Source organism: Dermacentor variabilis, chromosome 3 (genome assembly GCF_050947875.1).
Source record: "Dermacentor variabilis isolate Ectoservices chromosome 3, ASM5094787v1, whole genome shotgun sequence".
Classification (NCBI taxonomy): Eukaryota; Metazoa; Arthropoda; class Arachnida; order Ixodida; family Ixodidae; genus Dermacentor; species Dermacentor variabilis.
The window spans coordinates 93,406,821-93,423,724 of NC_134570.1; the positions used below are offsets into that span (position 1 = coordinate 93,406,821).

At 43.3% G+C, this 16,904-nt stretch overlaps 1 protein-coding gene across 1 annotated transcript in view; it reads left to right on the plus strand.

Annotated features, from left to right (window-relative positions):
- Tpi (triose phosphate isomerase) overlaps positions 1-14,986 on the plus strand; it is a 29,360-nt gene extending 14,374 nt beyond the window's left edge. The window contains exons 6-7 of the mRNA XM_075685972.1: positions 8,923-9,010; positions 14,238-14,986. Of these exons, the coding sequence (XP_075542087.1) occupies positions 8,923-9,010; positions 14,238-14,356 (207 nt within the window). The 3' untranslated portion in view covers positions 14,357-14,986. The remainder of the gene's footprint in view (positions 1-8,922; positions 9,011-14,237) is intronic.
- The last annotated feature ends 1,918 nt before the right edge of the window (positions 14,987-16,904 follow it).

Here is a 16,904-nt window from a genome sequence, read left to right on the forward strand (position 1 = left end):
GCGCGAATTTGCCGATGCACTTGAAATAGCTAGGTTCAATGCCAGTGCGTGTTGGCTTTTTAGTTTCCGCCAAAGGAATAGAATAACTTGGCAAGTAGTCTCGGGTGAGGAAAAGGCTGCTGACAGAGAAGGCGCGGATTGCTGATGCAATGATCGTTTTCTAGAGGCGGCTGAATCTTACAATGAAGACAATATTTTCAACGCAGATGAGACCGCATGTTTTTATCAGCTCCTGCCAGACTGGACGATGCACTTCAAAGGGCAGCAGTGCAAATTAGGAAAGAAGTCGCATCTTCGCGTGACAGTCCTGCTCTGCTATAATGCAACAGGCGCAAAGAAAATTTAACCGCTCGTCACCGGCAAGTACAGGAAGCCTCGCTGCATGAAAAATGTAATTTTGTTACTGTACGACTACCGTGCCAACAAACGAGCCTGGATGACCAAAGAACTCTTTTCCGAGTGGCTCATCGAACTCGACAACGAAATGGGGAGGGATGGCTGAAGAATTCTACTGGTTGCTGACAACTGCTCTGCTCACATTGTGAATGTTCGCTTGGTGTACGTTCGCTTGGAGTTTCTGCCGCCAAACATGTCCTTGCTGCAACCCCTACACCAGGGCATTGTAGAGAGTGTGAAAGCAGAATTTCGTAAGTGCCTTGTGCAGCGGTTGATTATCAACCTCCACCTAAAACAGCCAACTGCAGTCAATATTCGTCAGGCAGCTGAAATGCTTACAGGGGCTTGATGGAACTTGAAGGCATCCACCATTTTTAACTGCTGGCGAAAAGCAGGGCTTGTCAAAGCGCCTATGCAGCTTGAAGATGGCCTGGAGGTGACTGACAACACAGGAGACCTGTCGACCAAGGTTGCGGAACTGCTGCCCACCGTGTCTCTTTTCGACGACTACGTGGACAGCGACAGTGCAGCACTAATGGCGGCGGACCTGACAACTGAAGGGATCGTTAACTGCGTTCGCAATGTCTCCAGTGATGAGGATGACCCGAAGGAAGACAACTGTGGGTCACTGAACACAGAAGATGAGTTCGTGTCGAGCATTGATGTTTTAGTGCACATCAACAAAGTCCGCACTTTCATCACTTGGTGCAATGACTTACCCAATGAGGTATTGCGTAAAGTGGAATATGTAGACTCATTCCTAAGCGGTCATGCGTGCTGCACATGCCTGAAGAAAATCAATGATTTCTTCAAATAAAGCAGCTTTGAAGTGAGTGAAATATTTTTATTTGAGAGTATGCTTGTCTGCACATGTGTCTACTGCCAAGGTACGTCATTTTCATTCCTAGGCTTGTCCACTGGCTTATAACTGCCAGTATTTCATTGCAACAATATTTCAAATAAACGAACGGTTTTTGGCAGTCCTACGTAGTTCATTATATCGAGATTTGACTGTAGCACCCGTAAATTTCCTAATTTCATTACCCCACCTAGTCTTATGTCATCCTCAACTGCTCTTCCCTTCTCTTAGAACCCATTCTGTAACCCTAATGGTCCACCGGTTATTTAGACTACCCATTACATGACCTAACCAGCTCCATCTTTTTCTCTTAATGTCAATTAGAATATCTGCTATAGCCGTTTGCTCTCTGATCCAAACCGCTCTTTCTGTCTCTTAATGTTATGTCTGCTCTCTGATCCAAACTGCTCTTTCTGTGTCTTAATGTTATGTCTAGCAATCATCGTTCTATAGCTCTTTGCGCGGTCCTTAACTTGTTCTCAAACTTCTTTGTCAGTCTCCAAGTCTCTGCCCCATGTGTCAGCACTGGTAAAATGCACTGGTTGTACACCTTCCTTTTCAATGATAATGGTAAGCTTCCATTTAGGAGCTGACAATGTCTGCTGTATGCGATCCAACCCACTTTTATTCTTCTGTGCATTTTCTTCTCATGATCGGGGGTTCCTGTGATATTTGACCTAGGTAAATGTACTCCTTCAGACTCTAGAGGCTGACTGGCGATCTTGAACTCTTGTTCCTTTGCCCAGCTATTCATCATTATCTTTGTCTTCTGCATATTGATCTTCAACCCCACTCTTACACTTTTTCTGTTAAGGTCCTGAATCATTTGTTGTAACTCGTCCCCAGTATTGCTGAACAGAACAATGTCATCTGCAAACCAAAGGTTCTATGGTGTTAGGCTGCTGAGCACGAGGTCGCGGGATCGAATCCCGGCCACATTTCGATGGGGGCGAAATGTGAAGGCACCCGTGTACTTAGATTTAGGTGCACGTTAAAGAACCCCAGGTGGTCGAAATTTCCGGAGTCCTCCACTACGGCGTGCCTCATAATCAGAAAGGGGTTTTGGCACGTAAAACCCCATAATTTAGTTTGCAAACCAAAGGTTGCTGAAATACTCGCCGTTGATCCTTACTCCTAAGCCTTCCCAGTTTAATAGCTACAATTCTCCTTTTAAGCACGCAGTAAATAGCATTGGAGAGATTGTGTCTGACCCCTTTCTTTATAGGTATCTTCCTACTTGTGTAGAATTAAGGTAGCTGTGGAATCTCTGTAGATATTTTCCAAGATATTTACGTAAGCATCCTGTACTCCTTGATTACATAATGCCTCTATAACTGCTGTTATCTTGACTGAATGAAATGCCTTTTCGTAATCGATGAAAGCCATATAGGCAGGCTGATTGTACTCTGTAGATTTCTTGATCACCTGATTGATGACATGCTTGTTCCCTTGGTTGACTAAGTCCAGTGTTGCCCTTATTCTATTGTAGATTATCTTAGTGAATATCTTATATAATATTGGAAGTAAGCTAATGGGCCGATAATTTTTCAATTCTTTAATGTCTCCCTTTTTGTGGATTAGTATAATGTTTGCATTCTTCCAGTTCTCTGGGACCCTTGAAGTTGACAGTTCATATAAAGGGCCGTTAGTTCTTCAAGCATTATGTCTCCACCATCTTTGATTAAATCGACTGGTAGTCCATCTTTTCCTGCCGCTTTTCCCCATTTCATTTCCTGCAAGGCTTTTCTAACTTCATCGCTAGTTATACAAGGAGCCTCTGTAACATGTTCATTACTTCTTCGAATGGAGGTATCATGGCTGATTTGGGTACCGTACAGGTCGGTATAGAATTCTTCCGCCGCATTTACTATATCTTCGAGATTGCTGATATTACCCTGCTTATCTTTTAGGGCATACATCTCCGCTTGTCCTATGCCAAGTTTTCTTCACTCTGATGTCAGGCTGTGTCCATTTTTTACTGCTGCCTCAGTCATTCTCATGTTATAATTTAAAATATTGCTTATTTTCTCCTTGTTGATCAATTTTGACAGTTCCACAAATTCTATCTGGTCTTTTTAGTTTGACACTTTCATTCTCTGTTGTTTCTTTAATAGCCCCTTCGTTACTTGAGAGTTTGCCTACTGGTTGCCTTGGTGCCTTACCTCCCATTTCTGTTGCCACTTCTGAAGTGAACCTAGTTAGTTTCATTCATTAGCTCTATGTCATCTTCGTCTCTCAGTTCTAAGGCTGCAAATTTGTTTTTACAGTGCAGTAAAACCCTGTTAACTCAAAGCTATATAAACAGCAAAAAAAAGTTCCGGATGTACAGAGTTTCGAGAAAAAAAAATGTTGTGAAAATGAATCAGTTAACAAATAAACTATAAGCAAAAAGCTACAAAAAAGTAGGTTAAGAACAGTTGGAGCCTGCTGGTCGTGCATAGACCACATTGAGCCTTTTCAAAATTGAAACCTATACTTAAAAATGAGTCCCTTCTTTCTTGGATTCAAGCATACCTTACTTCGAGACGACAAACTGTAAACATAGACGGAACACATTCACGTTCAAGACCTGTACTATCTGGAATCCCACAGGGATCAGTGCTTGGGCCCTTATTTTTCTTAATTTTCATCAATGATATTGCACAGGAATTGCCAGTTAAAATAAAATTGTTTGCTGACGATTGCGTTTTATATAAAGAAATCCGTAGTCCCGCTGACCAATCGCTATTAAATACCTCGCTGTCTACAGTGCAATCATGGTGCAGCACATGGCAAATGAAAATCAATGCGAAAAAAACTGTAGCGATGACCGTGACGCGGAAACGACACCCTTTAAACAACCGGTATACGATCGATGGGCAAATTTTAGACCGCGTGACAAGCTATAAATATTTGGGTGTAGTTATCAGCTCGGATTTAAAATGGAATGAGCACGTGTCATACATAGAAAAGAAAGCCATGCAGAAGCTTGGTTACTTGAGGCGTTGCTTAAGCTTCTGCCACGGCTACACATTTTTACACACTACCACATTATATTTGTCTGACAGGATGTATGTTCTGTAATCGTTTACCACGCGTGGTATGCTTATATTATTCTAGTTTAGTTTTTCTGTCTCTTAAGTGTTTGTGAACTTGGCGCTAAGAGTAGTTTACATTTTCTTCTGGAATAATTTCACATTTTTAGCGCTAATTGCTACGTTTTCACAAATGACACGCTGCTTATATTTTCAAATTCAGTGCTATTTCATTTTGCTCACGCTTCACACCTTGTACTCAGTCTTGTTCGTCATGTATGTAACCACTCCTGCTTAAGGCCTCTAACCAGAGGCTGGCAGTAATCTTGAAATAAATAAATAAATATTCTTGGTCAATCACTTTTGTGCGATTCGGCACCGCACACGTTGGCATCTACATGCAATAGTGTTACTGGCACATAGCTGAGGCAATGTGCTTGGCGGTGAATCAAATGATGGATCCTCATGCAGGACTTGAAGACTGTCATTCAAGAAGTTCATAACCAGTTCTGGACTTCTAAAACGTTTATGCTGCTTTCTGCAGTGCAATGAATTCCCGAAAACTTCACTTATAAAACCGAAACCAAACTGCAGAAAAGAGAAAATACCACACCTTTAGCAGATGCCCGCAAGTGGTGTGCTGTTTATGTGCCACTTTTGCACAAGCATGAAGGGATCATCGTTATCAGGCTGCAATCTCGCTGATACTCTATGCTGGGGGCTCAGATGCCCACCTACTTGCCTTGTTTGGGTGCAGTGCATGTGGTCCGATTGTGCCTGCTCAAAAGTGCTGATTATCTTGCCCAAAGTCACATATTGTATACACTGTGCTTACATTGCACAACTGAGAGCATCCTATAGTGAGAGCAAGAAAAGAAAGACACAACTCCCAGTTCACCACACTGCACCGAGGTTACTGTACTGGTGAGCATGCTGTAGGCACTATACAGCAATTAACGACTTTTACTGGCTAAAAAGTAACGCATGTATATGCACACTGATCGTCCCTCAAACGTGCAGAATAGGTGGCGTGGTGCACTAAAGTATACAAGCACTTTCTCAGCTCCCCGCTCTGCACGGTAGTTGACTGTGCGAGAAGCACTCGGATGCAGGGTTAATTACCTACTGATCCCTACCCATGAATGTAGGAGCAAGGACACTGTCACGAAAAGTGGGGGGGCGATGATTTCGTGTGCCCTTTTGTCAGGTCTAAATGCCTAAAGCAAAGGACCCACAATGGCAAGAACTTTTCCTGCGGGCTTTGACCTGCGTGGAGATGGTACCAAGAATTTCCCAAAGGGAGAACAGCCCAGTCGTCGAAAGCTCGTAGAGGCCAACGTAGTGATGGTATAGAATTCGACAAAAACGCTCCTTGTAAATTGCCGGTGCACGTATCACTGCTGGTACTCTAAGAGCACCCTATGGACTCTGAGAAATTAGAGGCACCCATGTAGTGAGGAATCGCTAAGAGCGTGGTAATAGGAAAGACAGAGAGCCATGATGGGAAAGAGTGCTGGGTGCTTGCTTAAAGTTAACAACTCTGCTAAAGAGATTACGCACAACCCATTACGAGGTGGGTTAAATTCAGTTGTAACCTGATTGGCGAGAGGAATGTCGAAGTGGGACCGGCAATTGCCACCTCCCCTTTCTTTAAGGTGAAAGCCTTAAGTGGCTCCATTGCAATGGCTCATACTACCCGAAAGAAGCAGCCTCTAGTCCAGTGATGGTGTGGTGTGATGAACTTTATTCGTAGCTTACTTAAAAGTGCCACTGGCTGTCGAAATTGAAATTTGAAGTTTGTTTTAGCATGGAGATTACACAATATACAACTTCCTATTCCAAAATAGAGACGAGTCTTTGTGTATAAGCTTTCTTTTTATATTCATAATAAGTTATTTGTTGGTAAAGAGCATTGTGTGCCCTATAACTTGTACTTGTGTTACAGGGCTATAAACTGTTCAGTCTGATTAACCACCTCGCCCAGTCTGTCTTCGTGAAATTGCTTCGTGCAATTGTACTAAGTGCTTTCAGAGGTGATGCATCTGCATACTATTGTCATTGACAATCAAAGAATTCAGGAAAAACCTGTAGGCACATTTGTACAACCGTAGAGCTTGAACCCAGGCCACAGCCCCTAAGTGTAGCTGAGAGCCTGAGGTGTTAATTACTGAGCTAGTGTCCATGTTGCAAGCTTGATTATGTTGGGCAAGGAAACATGCTTACTGCAGATCCTGCGTCATGCACGCATGTATTTTGGAATCAGTAGCCAGCACTCCACTATAATAAAAAAACATTTTTGCACAATTCTTGTACAAGGAGAGTAATGAACCAAGTGCCCTTTTATACGCAAGTCGTTTTGTAGCTGTTAAAAGGTGCTTCAAGGTACCCATGAACTTCCAAGACTGCTGAATGGGATGACTAACTGACAGGATGTGTGCAGGTGGCTGTCATGGTTGTTTAACTCTTTGGAAGTCGTCAACTTTTATTTATTATTTCACAATACTGTCAATCCCGATTGGGATTATTACAGGAGTGGGCATATGGTCATCAAAAAAGTAGCAAACACTGAGCAAACAAGGAGTTAGCATAGAAAAACATGGATGCTTTCATTTATTGAGTAACACGCTGGTCTTCACACAGTTGCTCTTGCAGAAGAGAAAAAAAATAAAATAACTAAAAGACTAAGTTGTGATTGCTATTGCTTCTAATAGATGATTGGTAAATGTTTCTAGTGTGGGCTGGGCAGTAATAGCAGGGTTTAAGCAGTTCCACTCTCCCACAGCTCGCGGAAAGAATGAAAAGAAATAAGTATTGTTGTTACAAAGAAATTCCTCTAGCGTGAAAGCATGTTTATGCCGAGTCGGTCTAGTGAGCTTGTACTTTAGAAAAGTGGCGGGATCCAATTTCAGTGCACTGTGTAATACCAAGTATAGGAACTTACCCCCTTTGTTGTTGTTCTAGTCGGAAACTATTTCATACATTTTGGATGCCATACAGAAAGCACTCGTATGAAGAAATGCATAGTAAGAAACTTGTTTTAGAAAATGTTCTTAATTCCTGGGGTTTTTGTACAATCCAGTCAGTCTCCAGCCATCATGACATAGGCAATCGCCACAAGAACCGTTTTCGCTAGTCCTCATTGTCACTTTATTTTCCAGTACTCTAATCAGAGGATGTTTACTGATCATCTGAAGGCAGATTGCATTCCTTCTCGGTACTAGCAGTATCTTCAGATTCACTTTCCACAAAACACATGCGGAGAAAACATTGTTGAAAGGAAAAATAGACATGCACCTGTGTGTAGCACAAAGTTACAAAAGAAACCCACATGGGTTTCTTGTAAGCAAAGCTTCGTAGTTTAAAGAAAATTCAACCTGTTCCAGTATGGCAAGAAAATATTGCCAGTGTCTCGGTGCTTTGTGCCTTTGAAAAGTGCGTAGTGTGCTGCTGAAATGTGCTGCCCACACACTTTTAGGCTGCTAAGTGCAGTCATCAATAGTTAGTTTCTAAAGGTGCTGCAACAAACACAGAGCAAGAACCAGCACATGCAAACATGTGCATGCGTTGAGTGCCTTCTGACATCTGACCAGAACCAATGTTTGCATGTCAGGAGAGGCCTGCTATGTGACCCACCCTGGAATGCTGGTGTGAATTTTTTTATTGCTTTTTTTATTTGTTGAGATAGCTGTCAAATCCATAACTGTGGTATGAGGCTTCAATTTCTCAAATGTGAAACAAATCATGAGTTTTACCATCTTTTGAGGTGACAAATTCAAAATGCGTGCTTGTGTACATAGACTTAGGTGCACCTTAAAGAACCCTGGGTGGACAAAATTCATGTGGAGTCCGCACTGCAGTGTGCCTTGTTAGAGAGTTATACCTCAGAGGGTTTATGGGCCAGCGGCCCCAGCAGGCGAGCAGAGATGCGACTGTGCATGGGCACTACATTGGGGCAGTCGGCATTTTTACGGAGCGGGCCGCTCGCTCGCTGGTATCTTCTCCCCAGTGGTGCGCACCCAGCGGACCAGCACTTTTGCGAAACAAACATGGCAACCACCCGCACGAACAGCAGCAATCTGTGTCATCTTCAAAACGGGGCGCTGGCTCGCCTCCAGGTGAAAAAGTCTTGGAGGTGTTTCACCACTGAAGAGGACTTCTGTATCCTGTGAGAGGTTTCAGCAACGAGGCCAATTGGCGACGACTTAAAGTGGATGACCGCGATTGAGAACCTGAAGTGCGCATACTGACCTTTTCATAGTAACCGCAACCTTGTTCAACTGGTGGCACAGCAAAGGGCTCTGCTCGGTACATTGTGGGATCACTGAGCTAAAACTTACTTTCGTGTAGCGCTCTGCTGCCATCTCCGCTCGCCTGTTGGGCCTGCTGGCCCGCAAACCTGCTGAGCTATAACTCTATTATCAGATCATGGTTTTGGCACGTAAAGTGCCAGTTTCTTACTGTAGGAGCTGATCATGTGTGTTTGATGCTGTTCAGGTGCAGAAGTGTCTTACACTTTCACCTGCTCTACAGTTTCAGGTTTGGCTGTGAAAAACCTTTGCTTTCTTAAAGCATCAGGTTCTACAGATGCAGTCGCACATCTGTCAAAACCTGAGTGTGAGGGAGCGTGCTCACTCTTCACAATTTTACATGCAGGCTCAAGAAATTCATGCAAAAGTGCGCAACTGGCTGGCAACCAACGTCAGCCCAGATGTGGCAGCAAAGGTCAGGATCCAGTATGGAGGTGAGAATCAGTTTGTTTTCCTTGCTCTGAAAAAAAATCCATGGAAGATACATCAGTTGTGCAGTGTTGTTAGCACTCCAGCTCTGAACAAAGCAATAGTGTACAGTTGTCAGTGGATTTTTCGGACTTGCTTGTTTACTTGCTTTCCTGTAGCACCACCACCTACTCCTAGAACCAATGTGTAATGGCAAATGAAACTTAGATTGCTGCATGGTTTCTCACTCAATTCGTTAGGGGTCTGAACGAACGTATCGCAAAGGTGGCAGCTGTGTATGAAGTTGCCACCATTCATAAGCTGGCCTTTGTGGTAGGCTGTTACGCAATGCCATTTTTCGGGGCACTCGAAGACAATGGACTCACGAGGTTGATTTGGTTGCCGACATTTCTTAGCACTGGGACCCCATGATCTGACCCTGCTTTTTCTTCTTGGTCACAGTATTTGCTGCCAAGTAATGTATACAGTCAAATCCCTGCCTACTGAATACAGTAGAGTCTACTGCATTCTGATTACCACTACAACGAAGTCTATGGCAGGCACGTTTCCATTTTAAGTTTTTATGGAGCAAGCCTGGACTCCAACACCCCCGACAGAGAAAAAATAATCCAGAGCGATCCCAATAATTCGATACCTCTTAATTCGTATTGACGGATAATGCAAACTGCTTTGATGGTTCCGGCAAAGTCCTATGCATTTGAACAGAGAAAAACTCCTGCGAATTCGAATTCCAAGCATGGTGCGATGGTTATTTCAAACAATATTTCTCACTCCCATGGACCTGAAGCAAGATGTTCGATGTGTCTAAAGCTACCGTAATGTTGCATGCCGTGAAAATGATAAGGAAAGGCTTGCAGGGAACCGAGACTGAACCACAGCAAGCAGAGTGGCACATGCTCTCCTTTTCCATCTGGCTTAAAAGGAGCCGTAAAAGAGCCCCCTAGTGAGTTCTTAATCACGTTACCGTGCTTGCCTGCACCCTCTCTCTCGATGTGCGCTCAATCACACCATCTCTGTCACTGGGCACCTGGGAAGACAGGGCAATCCTATCCTGCTTGAACTGTATACGGAACCTAGGCTTTTTCTGGCACCATCATCGCGTGCTGGAGGAGGAAAGATAACACTATTGCAATGAGAGTCCAGTCACAGTGTAGTTTCAAGCTTGTACCGCACAATTTATTGGGTGCTATATTTAAAGAGGCTCTCCGTTTTGTTCGAATAAATTTCCGGTCTCCTTGGGGTTGGAATTGATGAGGTTCTACTGTACATGTGCTAGTATTTTTTTTCTTTTGGGAATACCTTCTCTAGGTTTGCTTCATGTTAACTTTGTTGAAGTGTAAGTGTGCCGTCACGAACATTGCGGGAGGCTGATTGGGAGCCATTAAATTTTATGGTTCATTGACGGGCAGTAAAGAAAACTTCATTCCGCCAGAAATCTTGTTGATCCATTATTTGTTATGCAGGAATTCAAGTGCATGTTATTCAGTGTTCAATACTCTGACTATGCAAAGGTAGCTTCGCTTTGGTAAAGAGGCATCACTATGCTATGAAGATGCAGTGTAGAGCAGCATTGTAGCTGTTCCATCTGCTGTATTCTCACCAGAAATCTATCCATAATGTGTGTCTAAGTGGAATTAAAGTTCAAATTGCAATAACTTTGTCACACCTCTCCAGCATTAAATTCTTGTTTCAACCAAAAGGCAATTTCAGGGTCAAATACAAGGTGTCTTCTTTTTTTTAGCTGCAGCAAATTTTTTAAAGATTGTCTATGGCAGATATCATGATTCTAACCCTTGGCCTAAATTATTTAATCAGGTGGCCATTACTTCTACAAGAAATCAAAATGTTCAATGTAATCACGCTAATCAACCTTTTAAATAAATACTTTATGCCACATATTTCAACTACGAATTATAGCATCTGAGTTCGCACAGTGTATCCACTTAAAACGAGTTCTCTGAAAAGCACGAGTTCCAAGATATTAATTTTTAAAGTGTCCAACAAAATGCATTGGTGATCCAGTTACTTTTTCAAGAAACCGCTGTTTTATGCATAAAACCACAAAAGTGTCTTAACAGGGCTTGCAAAAAATAAGGTATCTGAAGAAAACAGTGAGAAATGGACGGCTTTGTTTGTTTTTATTCATAATCACAAAAAAGTTTTCTTTCGATACAGCTAAGATAGAATTGCGGTATCTCCACAATACAGGTGAGATAAGATGAAGCAGTATGCTGAAAGAATTTCATCACAGTAAAACATCTTTAGAGTGAACACCATCTCCGTAGTAGTAAACACCCAATTTCTTGCAAAAGCTGAAGTAGTTGAGTGCAGTGTTTAGGATGTCTGTCTTCATATTGACAAGTGCCCTTGATTAGCACGGTCACTATGATGTAGTATCCCATCTCAGTGACTCCTACTCACAACTCCTCGAGAAGCACACCTCCAATCCAGTGCTTTTGATAAGGCATTGAAGGTGCTGGTAACGTAATTGACTTAAGTGTTGCTGAGGGGCCTTGTTGAAGAGCAACAATTGCATCATGTTCAAGAGCGCATACAGTTGAATGAGAGGGAGGAGGTACAAACAGGTCGGACATGCCGTTTTTATCTTGATCTCTTCTGTAAGAAATGCAAAGAAGCAAAAAATTAAATACAGTGAAACTTCAATATATTGAAGAAAGCGCGGTGATTGTGAAATAGTTCATTAGCCAGAATTCTATATATAAAATCACATAGAAAACTCGTAAAGAACTTGTACAAACCAATCAATGAACTAATTGTGGCACAGTGAATATTAACTTGAAGCTTCACGCCAAGTATTTATTTCTTAGGCTGAAAGTGCTGCAGCAGTGTAGCCTGCTTCTTATTGGCAGCCACGTGCTTAACCATGGCATCCTCAACATAGTCTAAACAATGTGCAAGAAGTAGGCCGGTGCCTTCTATTGTGTCACAGTAGTGGTGTAGAAGGGCTCAGTTGAAGTTGAGAGCGGGGCAAAATTGGCGCTTGCGAGGTCAACCTCGGCAGCGTCTTCGTTTGGCCGCCACTTCCGCTGCGATCACGTGCCAAGTGACGAGCCCCCCTCTAACACAGTGCGATATCCTCGAACAACAAAGAGAGGAGTGGAGGCAGCATGGATGCCCGCACCCAAATTTAAACAGTCAACAGGCAAGGAGTTGGCGCCAACTTCAACCACACATGTACCCAAATCTACACACACTTAGCCGTATTCACCACATACTATACACTGACGAATGCCTGTGGTGTGATGACACCCCAACATTACTGCACATCACGTGGATGTGCCCAAACAGACTGACACATGTAAATTCCACACAACTAAAAACACAAGATTTTAATAGACAGTGGGAGGGCACGGCTTATGGACGAGGATCAGGATCGCCAACTGGCTCTCCTGGACTAAGCCCAGCGAGCCGTTCACTCCAGTGGAACCCTGGACTAGGGGCCCCAGACACAGGACCTCAAATTTTGTTTTATTCTACAAAGTTTCTCTCTCGCTCTCTCCCTCTCCACAACCGTCAGTCAAAGCATTTTGAAACACTGTCAATAACAAAGTATTAAGTGGCGCCGGCCATGGTGTCTATGAGTGAGCCCAGTGAACGTGGGCTGTCGCACGTCTTTATGGAAGCAAACCAGCATTCCTCACAACGTGCCGCAGGTGCAGAGCATGGCACCGAGGAGGAGTCAGTGCGGCAAATGCATTGCGTCGTTGACATTGTCGAACTAGCCAAGCCACCGCTTGCATACGCCGCTACGTTCAAAGGGCACCCTCGGTGCAATCGATGTGTGCAGCCATAGTGCGCAGCAGTCGAGAACACCCGTCGCAACACGATCTTCAAGGTTGTTGCGATGAAGCTTGCCGCCTGTCAACAGGGCACACTTGGGCTGGGGTGTCGGAGTTCAATTCGACCCTGTTCAAAATTAAAAATTAAAAATGCATGCAATTTTCCAGATGATATAGAAAGCGTTCGATATATGCAATAATTCGATATATTCATGTTTGATATATCGAGGTTGGACTGTATGTCCTGTTTGTTTATTTTTTCTTATATGTTTTTTTTCTTTGTGTCTCTCTTTTCCTGCCACGTCATCCAACTGAGCACTTCAGTCAAAGAATGGCGCAGTGCATTTGCCGATGCAACAGCTGATAAAGAAGCTGTTGCATCGTTGTAGCTGTTGCATCGTTGCATCATTGTTGTAGCAATGCCCAAGTGTGTGCACTAGCATGCATCTATCGATGAATATTGGAGGCATCAAAGAATGCAGCTTTACATTGACCTCCTTATTTACTATCATAAATTTATTTTCCCCAATTGCTTTATTGCATTGATTACCGAGCAGAATAGGTTCCATTGTTCTTAAGTGTTAAAAATAATTAAGTTGGTGGGGATGATAGCTTTCCAGCACACCTGTAGTGCATGTGAAAAACTTTTTAGCTGATGTTTAAATGCTTAGGTGCTCAGGGAAACTGTATGAATGCATGAAGTTGGGCTTGTTGGTTTTGAGTTCAACAGTGTACAAACAGCATTGAAGAAAGGCGAAAGATCTAAGCGAGGCAGATCCCACAGTTACTGAACTGGCATTCATTCAAAGAAACTTAAATACATAGCAAGTATGGCAAGTTGCAAGGCCCGATTGCATAATCTCGTGTTTCATGTAGTGTTTTTTTTTTCTGACCTTGATGTGCGTTATCACACCCTCACCTTCCCATACTTGCTATGTTTTTTTATTGCTTCTTTCATTTTGTCTGGTATTCTGTGCACTTGGTTGGTCTTCTGTGTATATTTGACTGCAAAAGATTCGAGCAAGCACCAGAACTACTGACATTGTGACTGGCCTTGCAAAAGAGCAAGGTGGACCGATGTTTAAAATTGTAGCAAGGCTAACTAACCCCTGTATGCTAGATCATTCCTCCACTCACCTTTGCTCAAGAAGATTGATAGCAGTGCTACACCCCCCTTGACTGAGAAGTGGTCAGTGTGCTTCGGTAACACTCCATTCTCAAGAAGTGTAGTGTCTGCATTCGAAGGGTGGTGCTGCACTAAACTTGAAGTTTGCTTGAGAACACTCGTGAGAGTCCTTGATTTTAACTAGAAATTTCCTTTTTTCTTTTGTTGAAATATTATGAATATATAGTATTTGCACGAACTTTGTGGGTATAAATTTTGGAAGCTAACACGGTTTTTTTTTCTTTCCATTTCACCCTTTTTATGCAGGCTCAGTGAATGCTGCAAACTGCAAGGAACTGGCCAGGAAGCCCGACATTGATGGCTTCCTCGTGGGTGGCGCATCCTTGAAGCCAGAGTTTGTCCAAATCATCAATGCTCGCCAGTGAGCATGCTTTCATCAGGGTTAGCTCAATACGTTGTAGCGAGGAAACCTGCATAAATTAAAGCAATGTGTTTGTTTCTTGTCCGCTGTTTGAAGGGAAGCATACAGTTGAGATTGCTTGGTGTTCTAAGTGTGCTTGAACATGAAATTTATTTAAGTGCTTCCCAAATAGTTTGTGAATGTGTACTTGAGTGACAGGCCTCGTTAATCATAACTGCTTTTATTTTGAAAAGTGAAAAGTTCTAGGTTTTACCTTCGCAATCAGCATTTGCTAGTGGCTAGTCACCGTGGAATGTTGTTCTTACATAGCCCTTGAATTGAGAATCAGTATCACTTCACCTGCTGCCTCCCATATTCATGCATACATGGTTGCAGCTTAACTTGATTTCATATCCTGGAGAGTAAGAAAATGGTAAAGTTTGTGTGCTGAAGAGCCAGGAAACACGGAAGCTACATGCAGCCTGCTGCAACTGTTCAAGGTTGTTCACAGTAGTGTTTCATGTGGACAGTTTGCTGTGCTGTAGTCGGTCATGCATTGTAAAACAGTTGTCCATCGACTGTAATATTTGCTGCTGTCTTGGTTTTTCTATACTACTGCCATGCCATTACGAATAAAGATTTGGTGGGCCCCACACCAGTTGTTTTGTGAGTTGGAATTAGGTGCACTGTGTGATCTTTATTTGTATATGTTTAGTAGCACCCTAAGTGTTTTATTATTTCGACCAAAAGTGACCTTATTGCCTTATTGAATTTTTTATATATGGCTTTTTTTAAATCTTGACTCCATTGAATACTCTTCCAAAACTTTTTCAACCAATTTGCTTCACGTTTTAAGTCTGAAGACCTCATTTTACCTCTTCACAGTGCAACATATGTGTACTTATCATTGTCAAAAACCATAGTTAGAAAAAAGAAGAGAAGAAATGCTTTTGTTTAACCTGTTTCAAAATGAACTATTCTGCAAAGCCATGTTCTTCACCAGAGGAAGTTTTTCATGCATTCTAGCACTTGTAAAGCAATTTTAGAGTCAAGCAGTTCCTTTCAACTCTCTTGCTAGCTGTCAGTGGCAGGTGCCATTGTTCAATTTATGCCAAAAGGTGCAAGAAGTGTGCAAATTGAAAAACTCGTTCTTTGAACGCTGACAAAGTGGTGCCATCTGTGTAGTAGAAAACTTGACTGCAAGAAACGTGCCCCTCCAGTGCAGATGCATCATCATCATCAGCCTATTTTATGTCCACTGCAGGACCATGGCAACCTAGGTGGCAGATGCAATGGCTGCCATCTATGTTGTAGAACACTGACTGAATCAACATGGCCTTTGAGGCACTGAAAAGCACTGATGTCTATAATAAAACGAAGAGTGAAATAACTGCAGATTTTAAACACAGCCATCTATGTATAGTAGAAGAAAAATGGTGGGTGTGCTTAGTTCGTCCAAATCTCTTTGAAAACAGCATTGTTACTGTTGTTGCGCTGGGCTCGTCCAAAGCAAAATTGACGAGCATCATGTTGATGAGCTGAGTGCCTCCAAAACACTTAAGGGGCTAAAGACAACTCTGCAAGTATGTTTAAGACGGTATACAAATTGGTTTTGGACGTAGAGCTGGTGGACAGTAGAGCAAGCACCTACAGTGCTGACTTGCAACAAACTTGTGGGAAAATGTTTAGCAGAATGTGCCGGATGTTTTAGTAACCAGGAGCAAGTTCTTTATAAAATTGGCAGTTTGGCCTTCCTCAAGACATGCTGGCATTTCAGCACTGACAGAAACGGACAGTATTAAGCATGCACCGAACCCCCCCACCCCCTCTTTCTCTCTCTAGAGGTTACTCTGGATGCCCTCCCTGCTTGCTGCTTGCAATTCTATCTGTATAAGGAGACCAACCTAAGCTTTGCATCCACTGTTTAACAGAGTGGAGAGTCTGCACGATTTCTCTTTCAAAGCAGCAGCAGCAGGTGTAACCGCGTGGCAGTGGAACTGTCGCGGCTTCGGAAGGAAGAAGGCAGTCATCCAACAGCACATCGTACATGCCGCGCGCAAGCCAGACGTTATACTACTACAAGAGACACTAACCGACGCACCGTCCCTCCCCGGCTACAGAGTGCACAAGGGACCGCCCGACGGCAGAGGCCTGTGCACCCTGGTCAGGAAGGGACTCACGTTCGTCGAACATGAGCTGCAAAGCAATATCAAGATCGAGCACACACTGACCGAAATCATCCCTGGCAAGAAGAGAAAAGGAAGCATATTTCTGCTCAACGTCTACAGCAAGCCATCTCGGAGAAAACAGCGATTCAAGACATTACTGCACAGAGCCAGCACCGCAGCGGGCCGTAACACCCTGATCGCGTGCGGAGACTTCAACGCGATGAACCCTGCCTGGGGCTACAACAAGTACACAGCAAAGGGCCGCGACCTGTACCAAGACGCCACGGAACTCGACTTCACCCTCATCACGGACCCGACACATCCGACGAGAATTGGTAACTCCGTGTCCCGGGACACCACTCCGGACCTCACGTTCGTAAAGAACGACATCCGGGGCGCGATCAC